At 36.6% G+C, this 22,754-nt stretch overlaps 2 protein-coding genes across 6 annotated transcripts in view; both read left to right on the top strand.

The window, feature by feature from the left end:
• LOC125027330 (dnaJ homolog subfamily C member 21-like) lies at positions 1 to 9,217 on the top strand. 4 transcript variants are annotated; one of them, XM_047616351.1, is made up of 12 exons: positions 1 to 117; positions 1,981 to 2,101; positions 2,276 to 2,407; positions 2,937 to 3,045; positions 3,199 to 3,301; positions 3,578 to 3,691; positions 3,835 to 3,951; positions 4,289 to 4,387; positions 4,575 to 4,771; positions 7,473 to 7,603; positions 7,818 to 8,215; positions 8,460 to 9,217. In XM_047616351.1, the coding sequence occupies exons 2-12, from the start codon at positions 2,005 to 2,007 to the stop codon at positions 8,595 to 8,597; spliced, it is 1,635 nt and encodes a 544-aa protein (XP_047472307.1). In that variant the 5' UTR covers positions 1 to 117; positions 1,981 to 2,004; the 3' UTR covers positions 8,598 to 9,217. The 4 variants fall into 4 exon arrangements, with proteins under 4 accessions (XP_047472307.1, XP_047472304.1, XP_047472306.1 ...); XM_047616348.1 differs by having other exon boundaries at positions 4,244 to 4,387; XM_047616350.1 differs by having other exon boundaries at positions 70 to 113; positions 4,244 to 4,387.
• A 12,753-nt stretch (positions 9,218 to 21,970) lies between these two features.
• The window catches only part of LOC125027358 (spectrin alpha chain-like), a 28,123-nt gene continuing 27,339 nt past the window's right edge, over positions 21,971 to 22,754 (top strand). For both annotated transcript variants that reach the window (XM_047616398.1, XM_047616397.1), the window contains exon 1: positions 21,971 to 22,112. The gene's annotated coding sequence lies outside the window, so the exon portion shown is untranslated. The remainder of the gene's footprint in view (positions 22,113 to 22,754) is intronic.

Genomic DNA, 22,754 nt, shown 5'->3' with positions numbered 1-22,754 from the left:
GAAGGAGTCAGCGCCATCTATGAGCAGGTTGAGGGACTACACACGAAAACAAACGAGGCGCCCTTTCCAGAATTGAGACGAGGCATGTGTCCTCGGCCTCTGCCCCAGCCTCTGTAGGTACGTCTTATTACTGAGCTTTTCATGTGTATAAATGTGTTTCTAAGGTATCGTTTGGGTGTAATGGACTCATAAACATTGCGCAGAAGGAGAGTTATAGATAAGAAAGGGTAATTTCCTATTCCTAGAGAGCTCCTAATGTAGTGCTAGTTGCAATGAATGATGTAATTACGGGGATTGGAATATTTAGAGTTAATAACGCTGTTAAAAGAGAGTACCATAATGAAATGTATTACTGTGGCATACGATCGCGTTTTCTTTATAACTGAAGGGAAGTTTCTGTCAATATGGACACCAGGGTTTTGCCATTGGCTTGCTTTTAAATCAAATTATTTATTCTACATTAAAACAAATCAAACTTTATGTTGGCAATTGCACAATAAGGCATATAATTAGCATTATCCATTTGGTAAATACTGATTAATAAACAAACTAAAAAAAAAATTAATGTTAAATCAGACAATAATTAGTTAGAAGAAGTGGCAGAGTTGGGTAATAGAACCTGTATGAAATGATTGAATGATGCAAACCAAGACAAAGTATATGTACAAATGCTTCCCAAAGGTGCTAAATATAAAAGAATAGAGAAAATTGTCCATGCTAAACCAAGTTGCTCATCTTGTTCACCGACTGTGTAACTGATTACTGTAATATGCCGATATTTTGGTAATTATCAGTATTTGCTTTCTAGATTTAGGCTATTAATGTGTGTTCTTTTAATGTTATTATACTTCCTGTACAATAATTATCTATGCATGTGTATTTTTATGTTCTTAACTTTTGACAGCGACTGGAGACTCCATTCTGTGAGAAGTGCTGGTGAGAAATGTTTTGCATATTTTTTTGTCAATTCTGGGTTATTCTTATACAGTGGCAACAAAGAAAGAAAAGATATTAGTAATCATCCCAGTTTGATATCCAAGCTCATGAAGTGTCTCAAATGTTGAAAAAAATTATTGCAGACATTTCAGACATTCAATGGAGTATAAAAAAGATTGGTGATCTTGCTGTGTTACTACTACTGTAGTAGTATATACTGCGTATATACTACCACAGTAGTCCGGGAGGAAGAGCCCCCTGGCTAGAGAGTATATACCATGGTGTTAGGTTAGGTTGGATGAGTTAGGACTATTTGTCTAATGACCAGGGGGATCCAGGGGCATACTAGAAGCTTTTGATGGCATTATAGATGTAGATTTTACCAAAAGTGATTGGATGCCTGTACAGTTTTTTGAAAGTTTCAAAGATAAAGGCTGTGTCTGTAGAGCTTCACAATCCGATCAGTGTTTTTCATGGTGTTTTAATGTATACTTGTTTTATATTCTTTCTATTTCAGCCTGTTTTACCCCATAATTTCCCAGATATACTTCATGCCCTCCCCTGCTATCAGGAATATCCAACTAGATTGTCAATGGAAATGGTAATTAGGCCTCCTCAGCAATTCATCTGTACAAGGAACAACACCTGGAATCATTGAAATAAATGGATTTCCTGCAGAAAAACATCAAAACTATTTTGAAAGCAACCTGCCATCTGTTATCCATATTGACTGCTTAATCTTGATATAAAGTATGTATCACTAGCATAAATAATCAGGGTATAAATTAATTGTTTATTAAGGGTATTAGCCCACTTATAGCAGCTTTAGCATGGTATAGGAGTGATAGCTTGGAAGGGCATGAAATATAGTAGGGGGGGAAACAGAAAGCTATGCACAAATAACATATTCATCCCTAATCAGATTTTCCATCTCTTGTTTTATTATAAGAAATCTGCAGGTTGTATTGATTAGAGAAATCAACTGTTACTTTAATTGCATCAGTCTTTCTTTCTTATGTTTACTTTTTCATCTTCTTTTCACAGGTAATTGGAAAAAAAAAAAGCAAAATGAAGTGTTATTACGAAGTCCTGGGCGTCAGTCAAAGGGCCACAGATGATGAGCTCAAAAAAGCATATAGAAAAATGGCTCTGCAGTGGCATCCAGGTATGTAGACTTTTTTTTGTGTGTGTCTATGACTGTGCTTTTATATGTCTGTGTGTATCTCAGTCTTTTTATTTGGTTTGTAGAGCCATTTTTGTGTTCTACTGGTTTTTGTCAATAAAATGAGCATTCTTATAGATAGTATTTTGTATTGATTCTTCTACCTTTTACTTTTAGATAAAAATCCTGATCGACTTGAAGAAGCCAAGTCACAGTTTCAGATAATTCAAGCTGCTTATGAAACACTAAGTGATCCACAAGAAAGAGCATTTTATGACCGTAATCGTGAAAACATCCTTAGAGGCAAAGGTAGGATTCCAGTATTCAATAGTATTTTCAATTTTAGTGACATATGGGTTAATCTTTATGGTATGCATGTAATAAGATAGGTCAAGTTGAAGATGATATTGTTGCATAGGACAAAAAGTTGTAGCACAAGAAATAATCTGCAGAATATTGCGGAAAGTGCCGTTTGCAGTCAAAGTCCACTCGGTGGTCCAGAGTTTCAGCTCTATCTTGCCGTGCATACCAAGTGAAAGACTATGTTTTTTGGGGGGTATTGGGGGACAGAGCCCTAGATCAACCCTCCCCTCAGACAGTGCCAAAAGGGTACTCCTTGTCATGGCATCTTAGATGGTTGAATTAATTTTATGATGTGGAGATGGGGACTCTAGCAAGTACATCCATACTGTAAAGAATTACCAACATATGTTAACATAATGGTTATGGAAACAATATAAATATCTTAATGTTTTAGCATAATATAGAGTATGGGGTATACATATTGCACTCCTTTGTTTTAAATTTTTCTATGAACTAATGTTTTAAATTTTTACAGATGAAGATTTGGAAGAAAAACCAGATAACATTGATCTATTTGCATTTTTTTCTTCACAATGTTATTCTGGTTTTGATGATACAGAGAAAAGCTTCTACACTGTGTATAGGTAAAAACAGAGCTGTTTGCTTGAACACTAAAATAATCCTATATAAAGTTAATTGTATGAAAATGATTTGTATTTTATGTAGAGATTTACTGTTCCTAATTTGCAAATCTAACTATGAAACTGTGTGTACTAAGAATTATATAAAAATTTCAGACAACTATTTGAGAAGATTGCAGCAAAGGATATGCAATACATGGATGATGACGAGGAAGATATTGCCATTCCAAATTTTGGGAAAAGTGACTCTGATCTGGAAGTAAGTTTAAATTGGTGGGAGAAGTAGAAGCTCTTTCATTATGAACTCATTCCTGTACTGCAAAGATATCAATTAACCACAGTAGTCTGCCATACAACAGGATTCCAATTGTGCTGATATTGGAAGCAAAGAACCATGCAAATAGTGCAGACTGTGAGGAAGCAGATCATGTACTGATAGAGATTGCATGCCATTATATACCCACTTGTGAAAATTGATGAGAATTTTTATTTCGTAATTTTGTATCTATATTTCTTTTTCTTTTCCATTTTCCAGGATGTTGCACAGTTTTATGGTTATTGGTCGAGTTACTGCACTTCAATGTCTTTTGCTTGGGTAGACGAATATGACATTAGGGAAGCCCAAGGAATGGGGCGCTGGGTGGAAAAGGTAAGGTATTATTATATGTGGTTACCTCATTAAAAAAGTTTGTCATGATTATTTATTATTAAAAATTGAAAGGAATAAGATATTTAACATTCTTACATGGTTTGAATATTATATTTGATAGGTTTTGTTTTATTTTTCTTCAGAAAATTGAAAAAGAAAATAACAAAGTTCGACTGAAGGCTCGCAAAGAGTTCAATGAAAAAGTAAGGTCACTTGTTGCCTACGTTCGAAGACGTGACAAACGTTGGGAAGCTCGTAAGGTGAGATACTGTTTATGTTTAACAAAAACTAGCAACTACAAATTATGATTTATGATTTCAAAAATATTTTTTTTTGTATTCCCAAAGAGCCTTGTAGTGATATATTCAGAACCCTAAATAGGATCTATAGTGTGTTAATATTAAGTAAACTTTTGTAATAGTTATTTTTTTTTAAGCTACACTCACTTAATCTGCATATAGAATATATAGAATAAAATGGGGAGATGAAGTAAACATTTTTTCCTTGAGTTCATACTCATATTTTGTAACTCCCCCACCCCCACCCCCCCAGAAAATGCTTGAGGCCAAAGCTGCAGAAAATGCCAAGAGGCAGAAGGCTATGCAAGAGAGGCAGAAAGAAGAGAGGCTGAAGATGATGGAGCAGGACATTGCCATGGAGAAGGCGAAAATGGCAGCCTATGAGGAGGAACTGAAGGTGAGTAAAGATTCTTTAGGACTTGAATTCTTTTACATTAACATACATATTCATATCATTAAGTTCTTTCATGAAACTTAGAGTCGCCGATGTGAAATAGGTGTGTAATATTCAGAACATTCCCACATGTACTCGCATAGTTTGTAATGTAGGTGGAATTAAAAACTAAGGATTGCTTGTGTTCCAGGCTTTAGAAGAGAAATTTGCAGAGGAATGGGGTTTAAATGAATATGAAGATAGTGATGAAGAATGTGATGAAAATGCAGAAGCTGTCTGTGGAGAAGAGATTCCTGATGGCCATGTTGAGGAGGAGGAAGAAGAAGATTATCCTGTAGATGACCGATATTGCGTCGCATGCAATAAAGAATTTAAAACTGCTAATGCGTAAGTAGATACTCTTTCTTTTATAGATAGCTTTTTAGGGAGATTGTTTTGAAAACTGCATTAGATTTATTTATGTATTCTTGCAATTCCATAAACAGTGTATTATTACTAAATATAATATTTTTTCTGCCTTTTCTTTAATACACATTAAATTATCATATGTGTATATTTCAGAACTTATTCTTAGCTGTACAGTGGGATGTGGATACTTAAAGCTTGAGAACCATGAGTAGAAAGAGAACTTCCTGAATTTTTCTTTTATGTTCATGGTCAATTTTTAAGGTTATTTGAATCAAGAGGACAGAGGAAAGGAAATAAAAGAAAAATATCTCTAATATCTAAATTACAAGATCCTATAAAGTAAACTCTAAATATTTGCCTATCTCTTATTCTATCTATCCGTAAGTATTGTAACAGTACAACCCCACAACCTAATGCTCAGCGTAGTTTTTCCAGGTTGGGTTGCACAGCCATGTCCTCAGGCATTGGACAGCGCACGTGTACTTAACCCCTTCCCGACGGGTCACATCTCTGGACGTCATAACAAACTGCTTGAAATGGGGCATTCGACTGTACGCCGCGGCAGTGCACCAAAGTGCTCCGAGGCAGTAATTCGGCTTGCTGTACTGAACTCCCGCGCTCAAAGTCAGCGTGTTACCATTGATCGCCAGAGCGTAGATTTTTTTTTTTTTTAGTTTTCTACACCTGTCACCAAGGGGTTAAGCTGCAGAATCTGGAACTGAGATCATCATTCCCTGATCCTCCAGAAGAACACAACAACAGTAGCAGCAACACAAAGACTGTCCAGTCCTTAGCTGACTGGGAAGCCTACTGGCTCCCTCATTGATCTCCACTCTCAGCACCCAGTCATACCTGAGGGCGCTCACATCCACACAATCACTCCATAAAGAGATATAGACCAGTCCAAACAGTAGATGCAATACCATCTCCTGTATTGGTGAACCCAGAGTGACACTTAGCACACTCTCTGGAGGGGGAGTACCTGTAGCAGTACAACCCCACAACCTGATGTTCAGTATAGTTTCCCACATTGGGTCACACCAGGTCCACAGCCATGTCCTTGCACATTGGACAGTGGGCTCCCCTTGTTCCCTGTACACTTACACAGTGCACGTGTACTTAAGCCGCAGAATCCAGAACCAAGATCAGCATTCTCCGATCCTTTAGCAGAATACGACAACAGCATCAGCAACCCAAGGACTGTCCAGTCCATATCAGACTGGGGAGCCTACCCGTTGATCTCCATTTCACCTCCAGCATAGCAGATGCAATACCATCTACTATAGTATGTGTATGCATGTACAGTCAGTGCCATTACCTTTTGGCATGAAAATCGGTGTGCCATTACATTTGACAAACTATCAGATACCTATTCTATATGCCCATAAAAAACGTCAGTCATTTTGATACAGGTGATGTTGGCCAGGGGGTGGAGCTTTGTTGTCCATATATACTTATCTCCCAACAGTGTGCTGGAAGCACTGGTAATGAGAGCATGAATATTAGTGATTAGACACCATGTATTTTTTTTCCCATTTTTGGTTTGTGGACAGAGAATGCCTTGAAGACCAGCACTCTCAAAGGAGAAAATAGCAGCTATTGCAAAAGTAAAATGGAAATGTCCACTCTAACCAGAGTTGCACTTTCAACAGTCCAGCAGTGGACTAAGATCACAGAATGCACCCATCACAAATCTTGCTCTGGGAGACCCAGTGAAACCACTAACAGAATTCTCAAACTTATCTTGCGTCAAGTGGAGAAGTCCCATGTGACGGTGAAAGAGATAAAAGGAAAGAATCCATTGCTGCTGAGGGAGGTGAGTGTTTGTATGATCCAACACCACCTGAAGGACGACCTCTGTTATGAACACTGCCAACCACAATGAAAACCATTGCTCACCATGAAACAAAGAAAGCAGTCATATTTTATATTTGAATTGGGACCTGAAGAGATTGGATCATGTGTTGTGAACTTATGAGGCAACCTTCACAGTGACTGGAAGGTGTGAATGAGGCCAGGCACAGATCTGTACTCACCAAAGTACAAGTAAGTCATGGCCAGACACCCTAATTCAGTTATGGTGCCTTCAGATATCATGGGACATGGGAATGTGACTGAACAAGGACCGCTACTTGGAGCTCCTCGCCAGACACCTGGAAGACTGCTTTGACCACTGCCAATCCAAGAGGATAGTGCATCGGCCAACACGTCAGGACTGGCTCGAGTGTGTTGGTGTTGACCACATGAAAGATTGGCCTGGTTATTGCCCGGATCATAACGCCATTAAGAACATGTGGGGTAGGAATATCCTGACAGTGACTAAGCTCATGGAACACCTCCACAACATATGGGGCAACCATGAGCCCAGTCTCCATCAGTGGCTGGCAGAATCTGTCCCAAGATGCATGGCAAGTTATGTGAAGCATTAGGGACTTTCTACTAAAACCAGTGATTCTCCATTCATGTTACTTTTATGTTGTGGAAATGCACATCGCAAGGCAGTGCCAAACGTAATGGCCTGAGTGCATATGTGATTCATTGATGTCTGTATGTCTGTATGTGTATATGAATTTATGTATTTATATATATTTATAAATACATATATTTATTTTCTCAACAATTTTTTTTATATTTCTATAATTGCAATTTATTTGTCATAAATTTTCATTGATTTTTTCAGAATGGAGAGTCATTGTAGATCAAAGAAGCACAGGGAAAATTTAGCGAAGATGAAAGCAAATATGCTGGCAGAGGATGAACTCCTGAATGGAAAGCAAGAGGAATCTCAAGTGGATCAAAATTCTATAGACAGTAAGATATACACATGTGCATGCACACACACTTTGTATGATATATTATGTTATAATTCTTTTTTTTCCCTGCAACATTGAGATTTAAGTGATTGTTGTTGCACACAATGTATAGTCAATTATATATGTCAAAGTAAACCCTTTTTTGAGGTCATCATGAACATCCAGTAAAAGATCCCAAGAACTTGCATTTCAGTCTGAATCTGCCCTTACAGATGAGGAAGTAAGTACACCACCAAAGTCCTCTAAGAAGAAAAAGAATAAGAAGAACAATCCTACTGACATCCTCCAGTCCTTAGCCTCAGAAACGCCTGGCAGATCCAGCAAGTCGAAGAGAAAAGGAAAGCGTCAAACTCTAGACTTTGATGCGAGTTCAGATAAGTTGGGAGATGCTACTGATGAAAATGCAGGCGAAGATGGCATAAATGACTGCTCAGATGCTGTGACAGAAAGTGTCACTGGTGATGACACTATCCCAAATGAAAAAACAGAGGAAGGTGATGAGTCTGCCAACAAAAGCACATTTGAAGCAACTTCGAAACCCAAGGGAAAGAAAGCTAAAGAAGCAAAGAAACGAGCACAGCAGGCAGAATCTTCTAATAAAGAAAAAGAGGTTTGTATCAACGGTGTTAGAACTCTATGGTTGTGAATTATTTACTGTTATTCCTCTGCAGTAACTTCTGATTTATGCGAGCACTATATTATTATGTTTAACTTAACCTGCCTGAGTCACCATGTACAAATCAACTTTGATACTATTAATTTTTTTTTTTTTTTTTTTTTTTTCTCGCCAAGACTAAGTAGGCTCATATATATGATTATTAGTAATATATTATTTGATATTAATTTTCTTGCAGGAACTCAAGTGTAAGGTGTGTGGCAGTGAATTTGGTTCCAAAAATAAACTTTTTACCCACGTAAAAGTTGCGGGACATGCTGCTCTCAAAACTGCAATGCCTCAAGCTGAAAAGAAGGCTAGAGGTAAAAAGAAATAATTTAATAGAAAACCATTTGTTTGAATATCAGTTTATTCATGAAATGCATAATTTATATTATATTTAAACATATGGAAAAAATTATCTTTATTGACAAGTAAAGCATTAAATTGCTTATTTCAATATCTTTGTATCAATATCCTGATATATTTTTATACTAAATTGGTTATCAGGTGAATTATTTAAATATATTTTGTTGTCATTTTACCATATTGGAAAAAGTATGAATGGAAAAAATCCATTGGTAACAATTAATAACTTGATTGTTTACTGTTTATTTTCTTCAATAAAAATATTGACTACTTTACAGCAATATATCTTATGGAAAAACAAGATTTTTAAAAAGGAAACTGACCAAGTAATTTTGCATATTGTTGTCTGTTGAAAGCATACTGCAAATTTTACAACTCCTCAGATTAACTCTAAAAAAATAGTGGGATACAATATAGGTAATGAACATTAGAATATATTGAAAAAATTGCCGGTACAGCTGCAATCCTCTATACCTCTAAGTCCTTCCTACCAGTTATTTTTTGTCATTGCTACACCATCTATCACCTGACATTACAATCTTCATGGAAAAAGTATGTATCTTACTTTAAATAAAGTTCATTTAGTTCCTTAGGCATTCAGTCCCCTTTTACTCTATGGAGCTAATTTTGACATGAGAAAAACATAGACAGTATTATATCAGGGAAGGGGGGTGGGGGTTGCAGAGAGTGGTTAAAGTAAAACATGCCTTATTTAGTAAAACTTTGAACAAAAATACTGTGTAAAACTAAAACTTGGCCGGTGGGTGGGGGTGGGGTAGAGTGGGGGGGGTTAGACATGAAGAGCAACACACGCAAGATTAAAGTATTGGGGATGCGGCAGAGAGTGGATCAAAACTTGCTCCTTTTTATGTAAAACAAAGCAAAACACAAACTTAGTATTGAAATTTTGTTGTGTCTGTGGATGAAATGAAAAGCAAATGAGGAATGTACTGTGTGTGCAAGGCTATTCTTATATACTTCTTGACAAAAATAAAAAATACTGTTTCTAGTTTGTTTGCTTTTTCTTTGTAGAATTGTTCTGTTCTGGAAAGCAAATTTCTATCCAGATAATACTGGGCGTTTGCAGCAAATTAGTGCAGTATCCTGGGGAACTCCCTTTTGAGAAAAGCTAGTAATGTAAAGCACAATACTATAGTTCACTTTTTGCCAATTGCCTGTACAAGAAAAATGGTTGGCATACCAAGTATATAATTCCTTATTTGAAGAAATACTGCTACAGATAATGATGGAATCTCCATAGTACCCCTTTCACATGCCCTTTAATCATTTTCAGTGCCTCTCTAAAATAAACAAATACTAATGCCCAAGCTAGGAACCCCTATTCTGAGTGTAGAAATAATGCTGGAAACGAAGAATACCCAAATAAATCCAGCATAGGAGGAAAGAGACTCAGTAAGAAAAGTTTGAAAAGATTATAGAAAAAGTCTCATTGGATGTTCGAATACTGAACTCGTATATGGAAGTTTTAAGGAGTTGATTTAGCAAGCACTCCCAAAATTCACATTAATATAATCTTATATAATTTATCGCCATGTATTATCGGTCTTTATAGTTGGGTTTGTCGTAATGGTAATGAGAAAATTGTAGTAAGCAGAGGAAAGCAATATGCAGATCAAAACTACAAGATATTTCCCTAATAAAACCAGACCGGAAACTGTTCTCTAAAAATCGTATCGCATGGCGTCATCTTTTTATCACATAAACATGAGTGAACAGTAATCCTCATTTGATCTACATCGAATGATCCCATTTTGTTTATTTTAAATGGATGATATTTTCCAGAATACCGGTGGACACTTTATGACAAGACAGTTGTCTGGTAAAAAATATATATAGGTTCTAAAGGTCTCGCTGATTTTGTTCATGATAGTCTTCGTAACACATATTGTTTTCTTATGCTGCTGGAACCAAAATTGTATGTAATGAACGAGTGGTATGGCTCCGTGTTATGTCAATACCGTAATAATGATCACGATCTACGCTCGTACCATATACATCTTTAACTGCCCAACCGTCACCTATACAAAATCGAAAGCTAAAACAAATCACATGTCAGGGTATACTCTAGGTCTTTAAAAGTATAGACTTTGGATATACTCCTCTCACTGATTACGGGAGATCGGTGTTCCCTTGGGCACTAATCAGTGTTATATACAGTAGCCACCACTGAACGGGCAGCAAATAGCGCCAATATATTGTTAAAAATTGGACTACAACATGCCGCCCTTTGGTTCTTCTTTATCTGAACAAAAAAATGCATTAATATTACAGGATTAAGAAAATATTGTGTAGTACTACATAAGCATCTGTCACGAAAACTGTCGGAAACGAACTTCCCGGATTTGTCCATACATCAGGGATTATTGAAAGATTATGGCGTATAATATGCTTGGACCCATAAGTGGTCATAGATGATTACCTTATTTCCAGCTTCAAAAGCACGACAGAGAAGAAATTTAGAACCAGTCTGAAGATAATTACATGATGTTTGCACTGATCATAGATCTCATTTGTAAGATCCTGAGATCTCTTCCGACCACGTGCCAAACGCGTGGCCCGCAGCATATTTACTATTTCAATCTTACAGTCGCCGTTTTACATGAGTGATGAAACTACTCCTTCGTCTTTTAAGATTACCACTTAAACTATTTTTTTTTTTTTTAATATTGTCTTGGTAATGACTGAATTCGCCTCCCACGTTTTTACGTCAACTATATAGCCGTTACGTTGCATTGACTCGTGGTTTATCTGTGGCCCGCATATTGTGAAAAGTGGCCCTGTTTTAGCCGTTTTGGGACAGCTTCCCAGCCTTATATAAAAAGATGAATAAAAACTACGATAGCAGTATTAGACTTTCCGTTCTGTGTCATCTTCTCCTAGGTAGAGGAGTCGATTATGGTAGCCTTACACATTCATCAGTTCTGTTGACGTAGGTAGGTGCTTCTGGGCGATCCAGCATACGCTCAGTTACTCTACAAACCTTTTCTTGCTGCTGTCTTACTCTTCTACACTATAGTCACGGTGGAGTCGTCAGTAATGCTGGCTTAATGATGCCCTTCAATTCTACAACTCCACTTACCTTTCATGCTAGCCGGGGCTTGACACGGTTGAATTACATTCGTAAATACAAAACAGCATACACACTTCATGGGCTGGAATGCAGTCTTTAGGAAGATGGGTGTTTAGACGAAATCACCCTCACTTGTGGTAATGAAATTGTGGCTCAGATTACGTTTATAGTTGTTGCTGGAAAGTAGTCTTTACGAAGATGGGTGTTTAGACGAAATCGCCTTTACTTGTGGTAATGATATATTGGCTCAAATTATGTATATAGTTGTATATAACATGTTAAAATTAAAATGTACCCTCTCTAATCGTTTAATTGGAAACTCTGGACTTAGGAATTTATTAGTGACCATTGATCATTTACTGTCCGGCCCAGGAGAGGTCTATCAAATATCAGAGACGGCCATCGCGCTTCAGAAGGCTTGGAGAATGGACCGCTGAAGGGCGTGTGAAATGTAACTTATCATTAACGATACAAATTCCTGTTCTGTGCACATTACGTACTGTATTACATACTATCTACAGTTGAGAATTTTATACAATTGTTACGAAATCATTACTCCATATTACCATCTTGGGCAGGGCTGATTGTTCGGCTGCAGTAAACTAGCACCGAAACTCTGCTTCTCTGTACCTATTTGTAAAAAAAAAACAAAAAAAAAACGTATTGAATATTTTTTTTTGCACACTGTCCTTCCACATTTCTTCGAAATACACGAAGTAATCAATTACATTTAAATCAAGGCAATTATATAGGTGGCCTCTCTGAAAACTAGGTGTTCATTTTGCACCCGACTAATCTGGCAAATGTATCTACGTATCTGGAACAACTCCAACAGAGGAATACGGATAATTTAAATACCTGCCAGAGATAAAGTACCTGTCTGCCTTCACCTAGAGACCTGCAGTACAGATAAAGCAAACTGTAAATTTTGCCAATTCCCTTCTCTTGAAGAGGCTGCCTGGGCGGAAGTGAAAGTGAAAGTAAAAGAGAATTTGCAAGGGCGGATTTATTCTTCTTACGTATATTGTGTAGATATGGATTGCGCAATTCATATCTTTTCTCAACCTGGTTTCCAGAAATGATGATGGCATATTTAATTAACAGAATGCTGAGCTTAAAGATAGATAAAATAATTCTAACAGAATGGGAATAATTTCATGACAGCTGTAAATATTCACACAATAGATAGAGATACCAGGCGCTTCTTGTGTCAGTTATGTGATGCATCCTCTCCTACTGTTCATGCAAAAGGACCAAAGACCTGAAATTTGTAGAAATAGAGGTTCCCATCTCTAATACTAGTCTGATATTTAGCACCGCTTTTATAAATCTTCATATCGACGGGATCTCTATCTATATCTATCTATCTATATATACATATATATATATATATATATATATATATATATATATATCACGTTGATAACACCTTATATATTTCAGCACCTTATTGAAAATGGATTAGTAAAAGCTTACTCTGCCAGGTGAAATCAGTTAATGGAGGAGTCAAGAAACGAATCTGACTTCTTGTTAGCGCATTTCTTTAATTATTGGTGTAAAGAAATCAATGAAAAAGTTTGATACCCACACAGTAATGTGTTGCAAGTGGTTCGAATACCCTCGGTTATTACATATGATGGAGCCTTTAAAGTTTTACTGAAACTTCTAGTTATGAAAAAATCCCTGAATCCTCCTAACAGAAAAACAAATCTATTAATGTGGGAAAATTTCTGCAACAAAAATCAACGGAATACATATTTTCTTGGCGAGCTGCAGACTTTTAATGAGGAAAGGAAACGTGGTTAATGAAGCTTATAAAAATTAGTATAGCAGCTATATAATCTATGTTGAAGTCGGTATGACAACATCAAAGGAAGAGGCTGTCACTTATCAACTCAAGCAGAAGCCTAAGAAATCAGAGTTGAAATATATTTGCCTATCAATATCTTTGACAAGGGCGAGGAACATCTAGCTTACCTTGATTTTAAAAGCTTATTTTCAGGAGAGAGAGAGAGAGAGAGAGACAGAGAGGTATTGTCCCCTTTACATAACGAGACTAATCCTGCGCGTGCCTTAAAGTTAGATATGAATGGAAATAATCGGGACTTTTAGCATTATTTCTGTCATTTTTATTGTCATTGTCACTATCCTTCACTTCGCCATCATTAGCTGTATGGAACCTCTGCTGAAAGCGGGGTTCCAGGTTCCAGGCAGCGTGGTCCGACAGAAAGACTTTCTGCTCCTACGTTTTTTCACTGGTCACAAATACACCACAACACAACAATACATGAACACAACACTATACATCAGCACATGAACACAACACTATACATCAGCACATGAACACAACACTATACATCAGCACATGAACACAACACTATACATCAGCACATGAACACAACACTATACATCAGCACATGAACACAACACTATACATCAGCACATGAACACAACACTATACATCAGCACATGAACACAACACTATACATCAGCACATGAACACAACACTATACATCAGCACATGAACACAACACTATACATCAGCACATGAACACAACACTATACATCAGCACATGAACACAACACTATACATCAGCACATGAACACAACACTATACATCAGCACATGAACACAACACTATACATCAGCACATGAACACAACACTATACATCACACATGAACACAACACTATACATCAGCACATGAACACAACACTATACATCACACATGAACACAACACTATACATCACACATGAACACAACACTATACATCAGCACATGAACACAACACTATACATCAGCACATGAACACAACACTATACATCAGCACATGAACACAACACTATACATCAGCACATGAACACAACACTATACATCAGCACATGAACACAACACTATACATCAGCACATGAACACAACACTATACATCAGCACATGAACACAACACTATACATCACACATGAACACAACACTATACATCAGCACATGAACACAACACTATACATCACACATGAACACAACACTATACATCAGCACATGAACACAACACTATACATCAGCACATGAACACAACACTATACATCAGCACATGAACACAACACTATACATCACACATGAACACAACACTATACATCAGCACATGAACACAACACTATACATCAGCACATGAACACAACACTATACATCAGCACATGAACACAACACTATACATCAGCACATGAACACAACACTATACATCAGCACATGAACACAACACTATACATCAGCACATGAACACAACACTATACATCAGCACATGAACACAACACTATACATCAGCACATGAACACAACACTATACATCAGCACATGAACACAACACTATACATCAGCACATGAACACAACACTATACATCAGCACATGAACACAACACTATACATCAGCACATGAACACAACACTATACATCAGCACATGAACACAACACTATACATCAGCACATGAACACAACACTATACATCAGCACATGAACACAACACTATACATCAGCACATGAACACAACACTATACATCAGCACATGAACACAACACTATACATCAGCACATGAACACAACACTATACATCACACATGAACACAACACTATACATCAGCACATGAACACAACACTATACATCAGCACATGAACACAACACTATACATCAGCACATGAACACAACACTATACATCAGCACATGAACACAACACTATACATCACACATGAACACAACACTATACATCAGCACATGAACACAACACTATACATCAGCACATGAACACAACACTATACATCAGCACATGAACACAACACTATACATCAGCACATGAACACAACACTATACATCACACATGAACACAACACTATACATCAGCACATGAACACAACACTATACATCAGCACATGAACACAACACTATACATCAGCACATGAACACAACACTATACATCACACATGAACACAACACTATACATCACACATGAACACAACACTATACATCACACATGAACACAACACTATACATCAGCACATGAACACAACACTATACATCACACATGAACACAACACTATACATCAGCACATGAACACAACACTATACATCAGCACATGAACACAACACTATACATCAGCACATGAACACAACACTATACATCAGCACATGACACAACACTATACATCAGCACATGAACACAACACTATACATCACACATGAACACAACACTATACATCAGCACATGAACACAACACTATACATCACACATGAACACAACACTATACATCAGCACATGAACACAACACTATACATCAGCACATGACACAACACTATACATCACACATGAACACAACACTATACATCAGCACATGAACACAACACTATACATCAGCACATGAACACAACACTATACATCAGCACATGAACACAACACTATACATCAGCACATGAACACAACACTATACATCAGCACATGAACACAACACTATACATCAGCACATGAACACAACACTATACATCAGCACATGAACACAACACTATACATCAGCACATGAACACAACACTATACATCAGCACATGAACACAACACTATACATCAGCACATGAACACAACACTATACATCAGCACATGACACAACACTATACATCAGCACATGAACACAACACTATACATCAGCACATGAACACAACACTATACATCAGCACATGAACACAACACTATACATCAGCACATGAACACAACACTATACATCAGCACATGAACACAACACTATACATCACACATGAACACAACACTATACATCAGCACATGAACACAACACTATACATCAGCACATGACACAACACTATACATCAGCACATGAACACAACACTATACATCAGCACATGAACACAACACTATACATCAGCACATGAACACAACACTATACATCAGCACATGAACACAACACTATACATCAGCACATGAACACAACACTATACATCAGCACATGAACACAACACTATACATCAGCACATGAACACAACACTATACATCACACATGAACACAACACTATACATCAGCACATGAACACAACACTATACATCAGCACATGAACACAACACTATACATCAGCACATGAACACAACACTATACATCAGCACATGAACACAACACTATACATCAGCACATGAACACAACACTATACATCAGCACATGACACAACACTATACATCAGCACATGAACACAACACTATACATCAGCACATGAACACAACACTATACATCAGCACATGAACACAACACTATACATCAGCACATGAACACAACACTATACATCAGCACATGAACACAACACTATACATCAGCACATGAACACAACACTATACATCAGCACATGAACACAACACTATAAAACACACATGAACAAAACACTATACATCAGCACATGAACACAACACTATACATCAGCACATGAACACAACACTATACATCAGCACATGAACACAACACTATACATCAGCACATGAACACAAACACTATACATCAGCACATGAACACAACACTATACATCAGCACATGAACACAACACTATACATCAGCACATGAACACAACACTATACATCAGCACATGAACACAACACTATACATCAGCACATGAACACAACACTATACATCAGCACATGAACACAACACTATACATCAGCACATGAACACAACACACACACTCTCTTCGCCACCCCGTCGGAGACTCGCTGGTTACTTTACACATCTTGTTATTTAATATCGTAAAAAGGCCTCCTCGGGAAAGGGATGTGGTTTTTCCTGTGGGACAGTAGAATACCTTAAACTAGTTTCTACAGAGTCTATTGACAACTGAGTTACCGTTAGTAACTGTAATGATGACCTGACGTGACCCGACAAGATAGTTACATAATTGGGGGTGGGGGGTCGTCAGTCTTGCTAATCCTACAACCAGGTGTGATTCAGCAAGTGTCTTTACGAAACACTCTTCCAGTTATTGCTGTTATCATCATTCCTATTATCCTTATTGTTGTCCCTATTGCTGATATTGTTGCTGTTATCATTATTAACTTTATTGATAGTAGGTCTATTAACTTTATTGATAGTAGGTCTATTAACATTACCGATTTCATTGCTATTTGTATTAGCATTATTATTATTTGCTTTTATTATTTCTTTATCTAATTAGTCGTAGCAAAATGTTACAAAAGTTGTAAGTATTATTATCTTGATCATTTTTTGTTATCAATTATAGTATCCCTATTACAGACGTTATCATTACCATTAATTTTATCGTTATGAGCATGATTATGATTGGTATTATTTTAGCAACATTATCCCCATCGTATCCATCATATTACTACAAATGTCATTATTTTCAACATGTTTTTATAGTTATCATTACTCGCATCACTACCAACGTCACCAGTATTATCACTATCAGTATCATTACTACGTATATTGTAAGTATCATCACTAAGATTATTTTACTATTATTCTTATTTTTGTGTTTATTATTGTTGTTATTATTAGTAGTAATGGTATTAGTAGTAATAATATCAATAGTAGTATTGATGTTACTACTGCTAATACTAATCTTACTTGTATTAATTTATGATTTCACTGTTTTCCTATTATTGTTATTATTATTAGTAGTAGTAGTAGTATTATCATTATTATCATTATTATTCTTATCGTTACCATTATTGTTATTATCGTTACCATTATTATTATCGTTACCATTATTGTTATTATTATCGTTACCATTATCATTATTATTATTGTAATGATTATTATTATTGTAATGATCATTATTATTGTAATGATTATTATTATTGTAATGATTATTATTATTGTAATGATTATTATTATTGTAATGATTATTATTATTGTAATGATTATTATTATTGTAATGATTATTATTATTGTAATGATTATTATTATTGTAATGATTATTATTATTGTAATGATTATTATTATTGTAATGATTATTATTATTGTAATTATTATTATTATTGTAATGATTATTATTATTGTAATTATTATTATTATTGTAATGATTATTATTATTGTAATGATTATTATTATTGTAATGATTATTATTATTATTATTATTATTATTATTATTATTATTATTATTATCATCATGATCGTTTTTATTATCATTATTATTATCATCATTATCGTTTTTATTATCATTATTATTATCATCATCATTATTATTATCATTATCATTATTGATATTACTATCATCATTGTCATCGTCGGTACTATTAGTGATATTTTGATTAGTCTTGTTGATGTCGTTAGATGTGTATTTTGTTATAATGCATTTATAATTTTAATTGTTAAGCAGGTATTATTATATTATTATCATTGTATTTAGTGTTACTGCCAGTATTAATGTAATGACTATGGTGATTATGATGATGTTATCATTGATGCTATTATCATTATTATCAGCATTATCATGGCTGTTGTTGTTTTGCTGTTATTTTGTTATTATCATTATTATTGTTATTAGCTTTTTTGTTGTACTTCGCCTTATCATTATCATTAATGTTGTTATTATTATCATTAATGTTGTTATTATTATCATTAATGCTGTTATTATTATCATTAATGCTGTTATTATTATCATCAATGCTGTTATTATTATCATTATCGCTGTTATTATTATCATTAATGCTGTTATAATTATCATTAATGCTGTTATTATTATCATTAATGCTGTTATTATTATCATTAATGCTGCTATAATTATCATTAATTCTGTTATTATTATCATTAATGCTGTTATAATTATCATTAATTCTGTTATTATTATCATTAATGCTGTTATAATTATCATTAATGATGTTATTATTATCATTAATGCTGTTATAATTATCATTAATGCTGTTATTATTATCATTACAATTAATGTTAATAATAAAGACAATAAAAATCTCTTTACTACTAATATTATCATTTTTTATCTCCAGATCACCATTCGTTGCATTTGCTATCAGCATCATGTTCAATGAGATCACCAGCATTATTGCAAAGGATACTGCACATTTCTTGACTCTGCATCATTCTTTTTAAGTTTGTTGGTATGTAAGAATAATCTTTGTGGAGATCAGGTTTTATTAGCGAAGGATGAATAAACACACTTTTTTTGTTTAAAGCATTCCATTCCATGCTGATTAGCCTTATCTTGTCTGATATCGCCCACACTGCCATCCGCACCTCTCTCTTATCAGTGATTGTAGCAACGGTAACATCGGAAAGAGATAAGAGAGAAAGATAAGTGGTGGAGGGAGAATTATTTTGAATTCTTAGCTATTACCTTGGCCATTACTAGTATATCAAGGCTTAATAATAGTTTATAATTTCACCAATAATAATGGTAGAGAATATGCTTAACTATGGTAGCCTGTTGTTACCACCATACGTGAACTGTGTATGACCGAGGTTCTATCTCTCTCTCTCTCTCTCTCTCTCTCTCTCTCTCTCTCTTACTCACTCTCTCTCTCTCTCACTTACTCTCTCTCTCTCTCTCTCTCTCTCTCTCTCTCTCGCTCTCTCTCTCTCTCTCTTTCTCTCTCTCTCTCTCTTATTCACTCTCTCTCTCACTTACTCTCTCTCTCTCTCTATCTCTCTTTCTCTCTCTCTCTCTCTCTCTCTCTCTCTCTCTCTCTCTCTCTCTCTCTCTCTCTCTCTCTCTTACTCACTCTCTCTCTCTCTCTCTCTCTCTCTCTCTCTCTCTCTCTCTCTCTCTCTCTCTCTCTCTCTCTCTCTCTCTCTCTCTTCACTTACTCACTCACTCTGACCCCGCTTCTCTCTCTCTCTCTCTCTCTCTCTCTCTCTCTCTCTCTCTCTCTTAAATGAAAAACTGAAAAACAGAGAAATGCTCATCGTAATTAGAAAACCAGAAACAAATATAAAATATCACGTAACCGAAATACATGTCATACCCAACCAAAAACTAACATTCCTTCGAAATTGAGGTCACGACTGACATCACTTTCCCTCCCACGAAAGGCAGACTTCATCAGGACATGCGGGCAGCAGGGGGGGGGGTATGAGGAGGAGGGGGGAGAGGCTTAGGAGGTGGAAGGAAGATGGAAAGACAGGAGGAGACCTAAAAGATAAAGTGAGGGATGGGAGAAGGGGAAGGGAAAGAAGAGAAGAAAGGGAAGGAGGAAAGAGGAGAATAAGGGAAGGAGGAGAAAGAAAAAAAAATCAGAAGGCAAAGATGAAAAAGAAGAGGGAAGGGAGAAAGACCGAAGGAAGAGTAAAGAGGATGAGAGGCTAAGGGGTGGGGGTGGGGGAGGAAGGGAGGCGGCAAGGGAGTGTAGGAGGGAGTGGAGGAGTGGAGGTGGAAGGGAGTGGAGGAGTGGAGGTGGAAGGGAGTGGAGGAGTGGAGGAGTGGAGGAGTGGAGGAGTGGAGGTGGGAGGTGGGAGGAGGGGAAGGAGGAGAAGGAGGTGGGAGGGGGGGAAAGGAGGGGAAGGAGGTGTGAGTCACGCATGGTGCGGACCCGCCCTTCTAGAAGTCTGCACAACATCCGGTGCTTGGGAAAATGTCTACCTGACTGTCCATTTTGCGTATTAGGGTTACCTGTATATTTTGCAGAGGATGGGGAAGCCAGATATTACATCAGAATTAATTTTCCTTCGACAGGTGTTTTGTTTATCAATCATAAGTATGCGATCTTAGGTTTGATTGCATGTTTGGTTCGTTCGTGGATGGCAGAATATTTTAACAATATATCATTATTGACTGTAAGAAACATCGTTAACATATATTTCATTTTAGTATTATTACCATTTTTATTTGATTTATTTTATTATTATCATAATCTTTAAATGCAGGTTGTAAGGCAGTGGATTAAAATCTCGATCATATGGTTATTGGTTGAAACTCAAATTCAGTTGTCGTTGATTTATAACGATACAGTTAAGAATAACACTTAAGATAAACTGCACTGCAACTTTTCAGAAGTCATATTCAACACTGATATCGGACAATTTCCTCTTCCAAAAGATGTTAACTGCTTACCTTAGTCTCCCCTCTCGCGGCATCACAGAAAACTCAAGTGGCTGTTCTACTTACTGGCTTTCCACCCTCAATATTACCACTATTCGAACATTTTCTTGAATTATTTTTCTGTGTTTACACAAATTACATATTGATTTCGTATATGAAGATATAAAGTAATATTAAAATGCAATCATAAACTCTAAACTCGCTTCCTTCTTGTTAAAAACAGCCAAGCGATCCCCGAAACGGCCGGACAGTCGTTGCGTCGTTGAAGCAGCCTCCTCAACGAGCCGTCAGACGATCGAAGCGAGAGGTTCCGCAGCCGTCCGGGACCTCGAAATATCGTTAAAATAAGGTAAGGCGGGCGATTAACACTTCGCTTGTTATAGGAGGAGTTGAACTAAGTATCTGTGTACGGCGTGAAGGTAGGAAAGCTTCGGAAAATGGTCTTTGGGAAGGATAAATTGACACAAAACGTGGAATGGTTGAAGATGTAGTTGTGATGGTTGGGTTGTCCGCCCCTCCCATCTCTCTCTTTTTCTCCTTTTAGGCGAATTTCAGCTGTATTTCGTATTCGGATGTGGAGATTATTGAACAGCTTTCGTGTCTAGGACTATATCGTTTCAGGAATATTCGTTATTTTAGAGAATAGTGTTGTTTGGGGGGATTTAACGGCGGTTTGCCGAGTCTGATGACCTCATCCGCTGTGTTGCCTCCTGCGGTATTCGCGTATTTTGCTTTCCCGTTTTTGCCATGCCATTCGTGTGTTATCCATTTCTGTTCGCTTCCGTAGTGTTATGTCAGTCTGTGTAGGATGTCACGTTTGAATTGTCCGAAGATGAAGCGATTTCTTGGGTGTGAAGTGGAGAGAGCGCGGAGACTTGGCAGCGGGGGGAAGGGGAGGAGGAGTAGGTCAAGGAGGGTAACTAGACGATTTCTGTCTCTTTATTTTCGCCGGCAAACCGCAAAAATCGGCGTGAAAGCTCCGGTTCTCGGG

Source organism: Penaeus chinensis, chromosome 7 (genome assembly GCF_019202785.1).
Source record: "Penaeus chinensis breed Huanghai No. 1 chromosome 7, ASM1920278v2, whole genome shotgun sequence".
Taxonomy (NCBI): Eukaryota; Metazoa; Arthropoda; class Malacostraca; order Decapoda; family Penaeidae; genus Penaeus; species Penaeus chinensis.
This window is presented reverse-complemented; position numbering and strand designations above follow the sequence as displayed.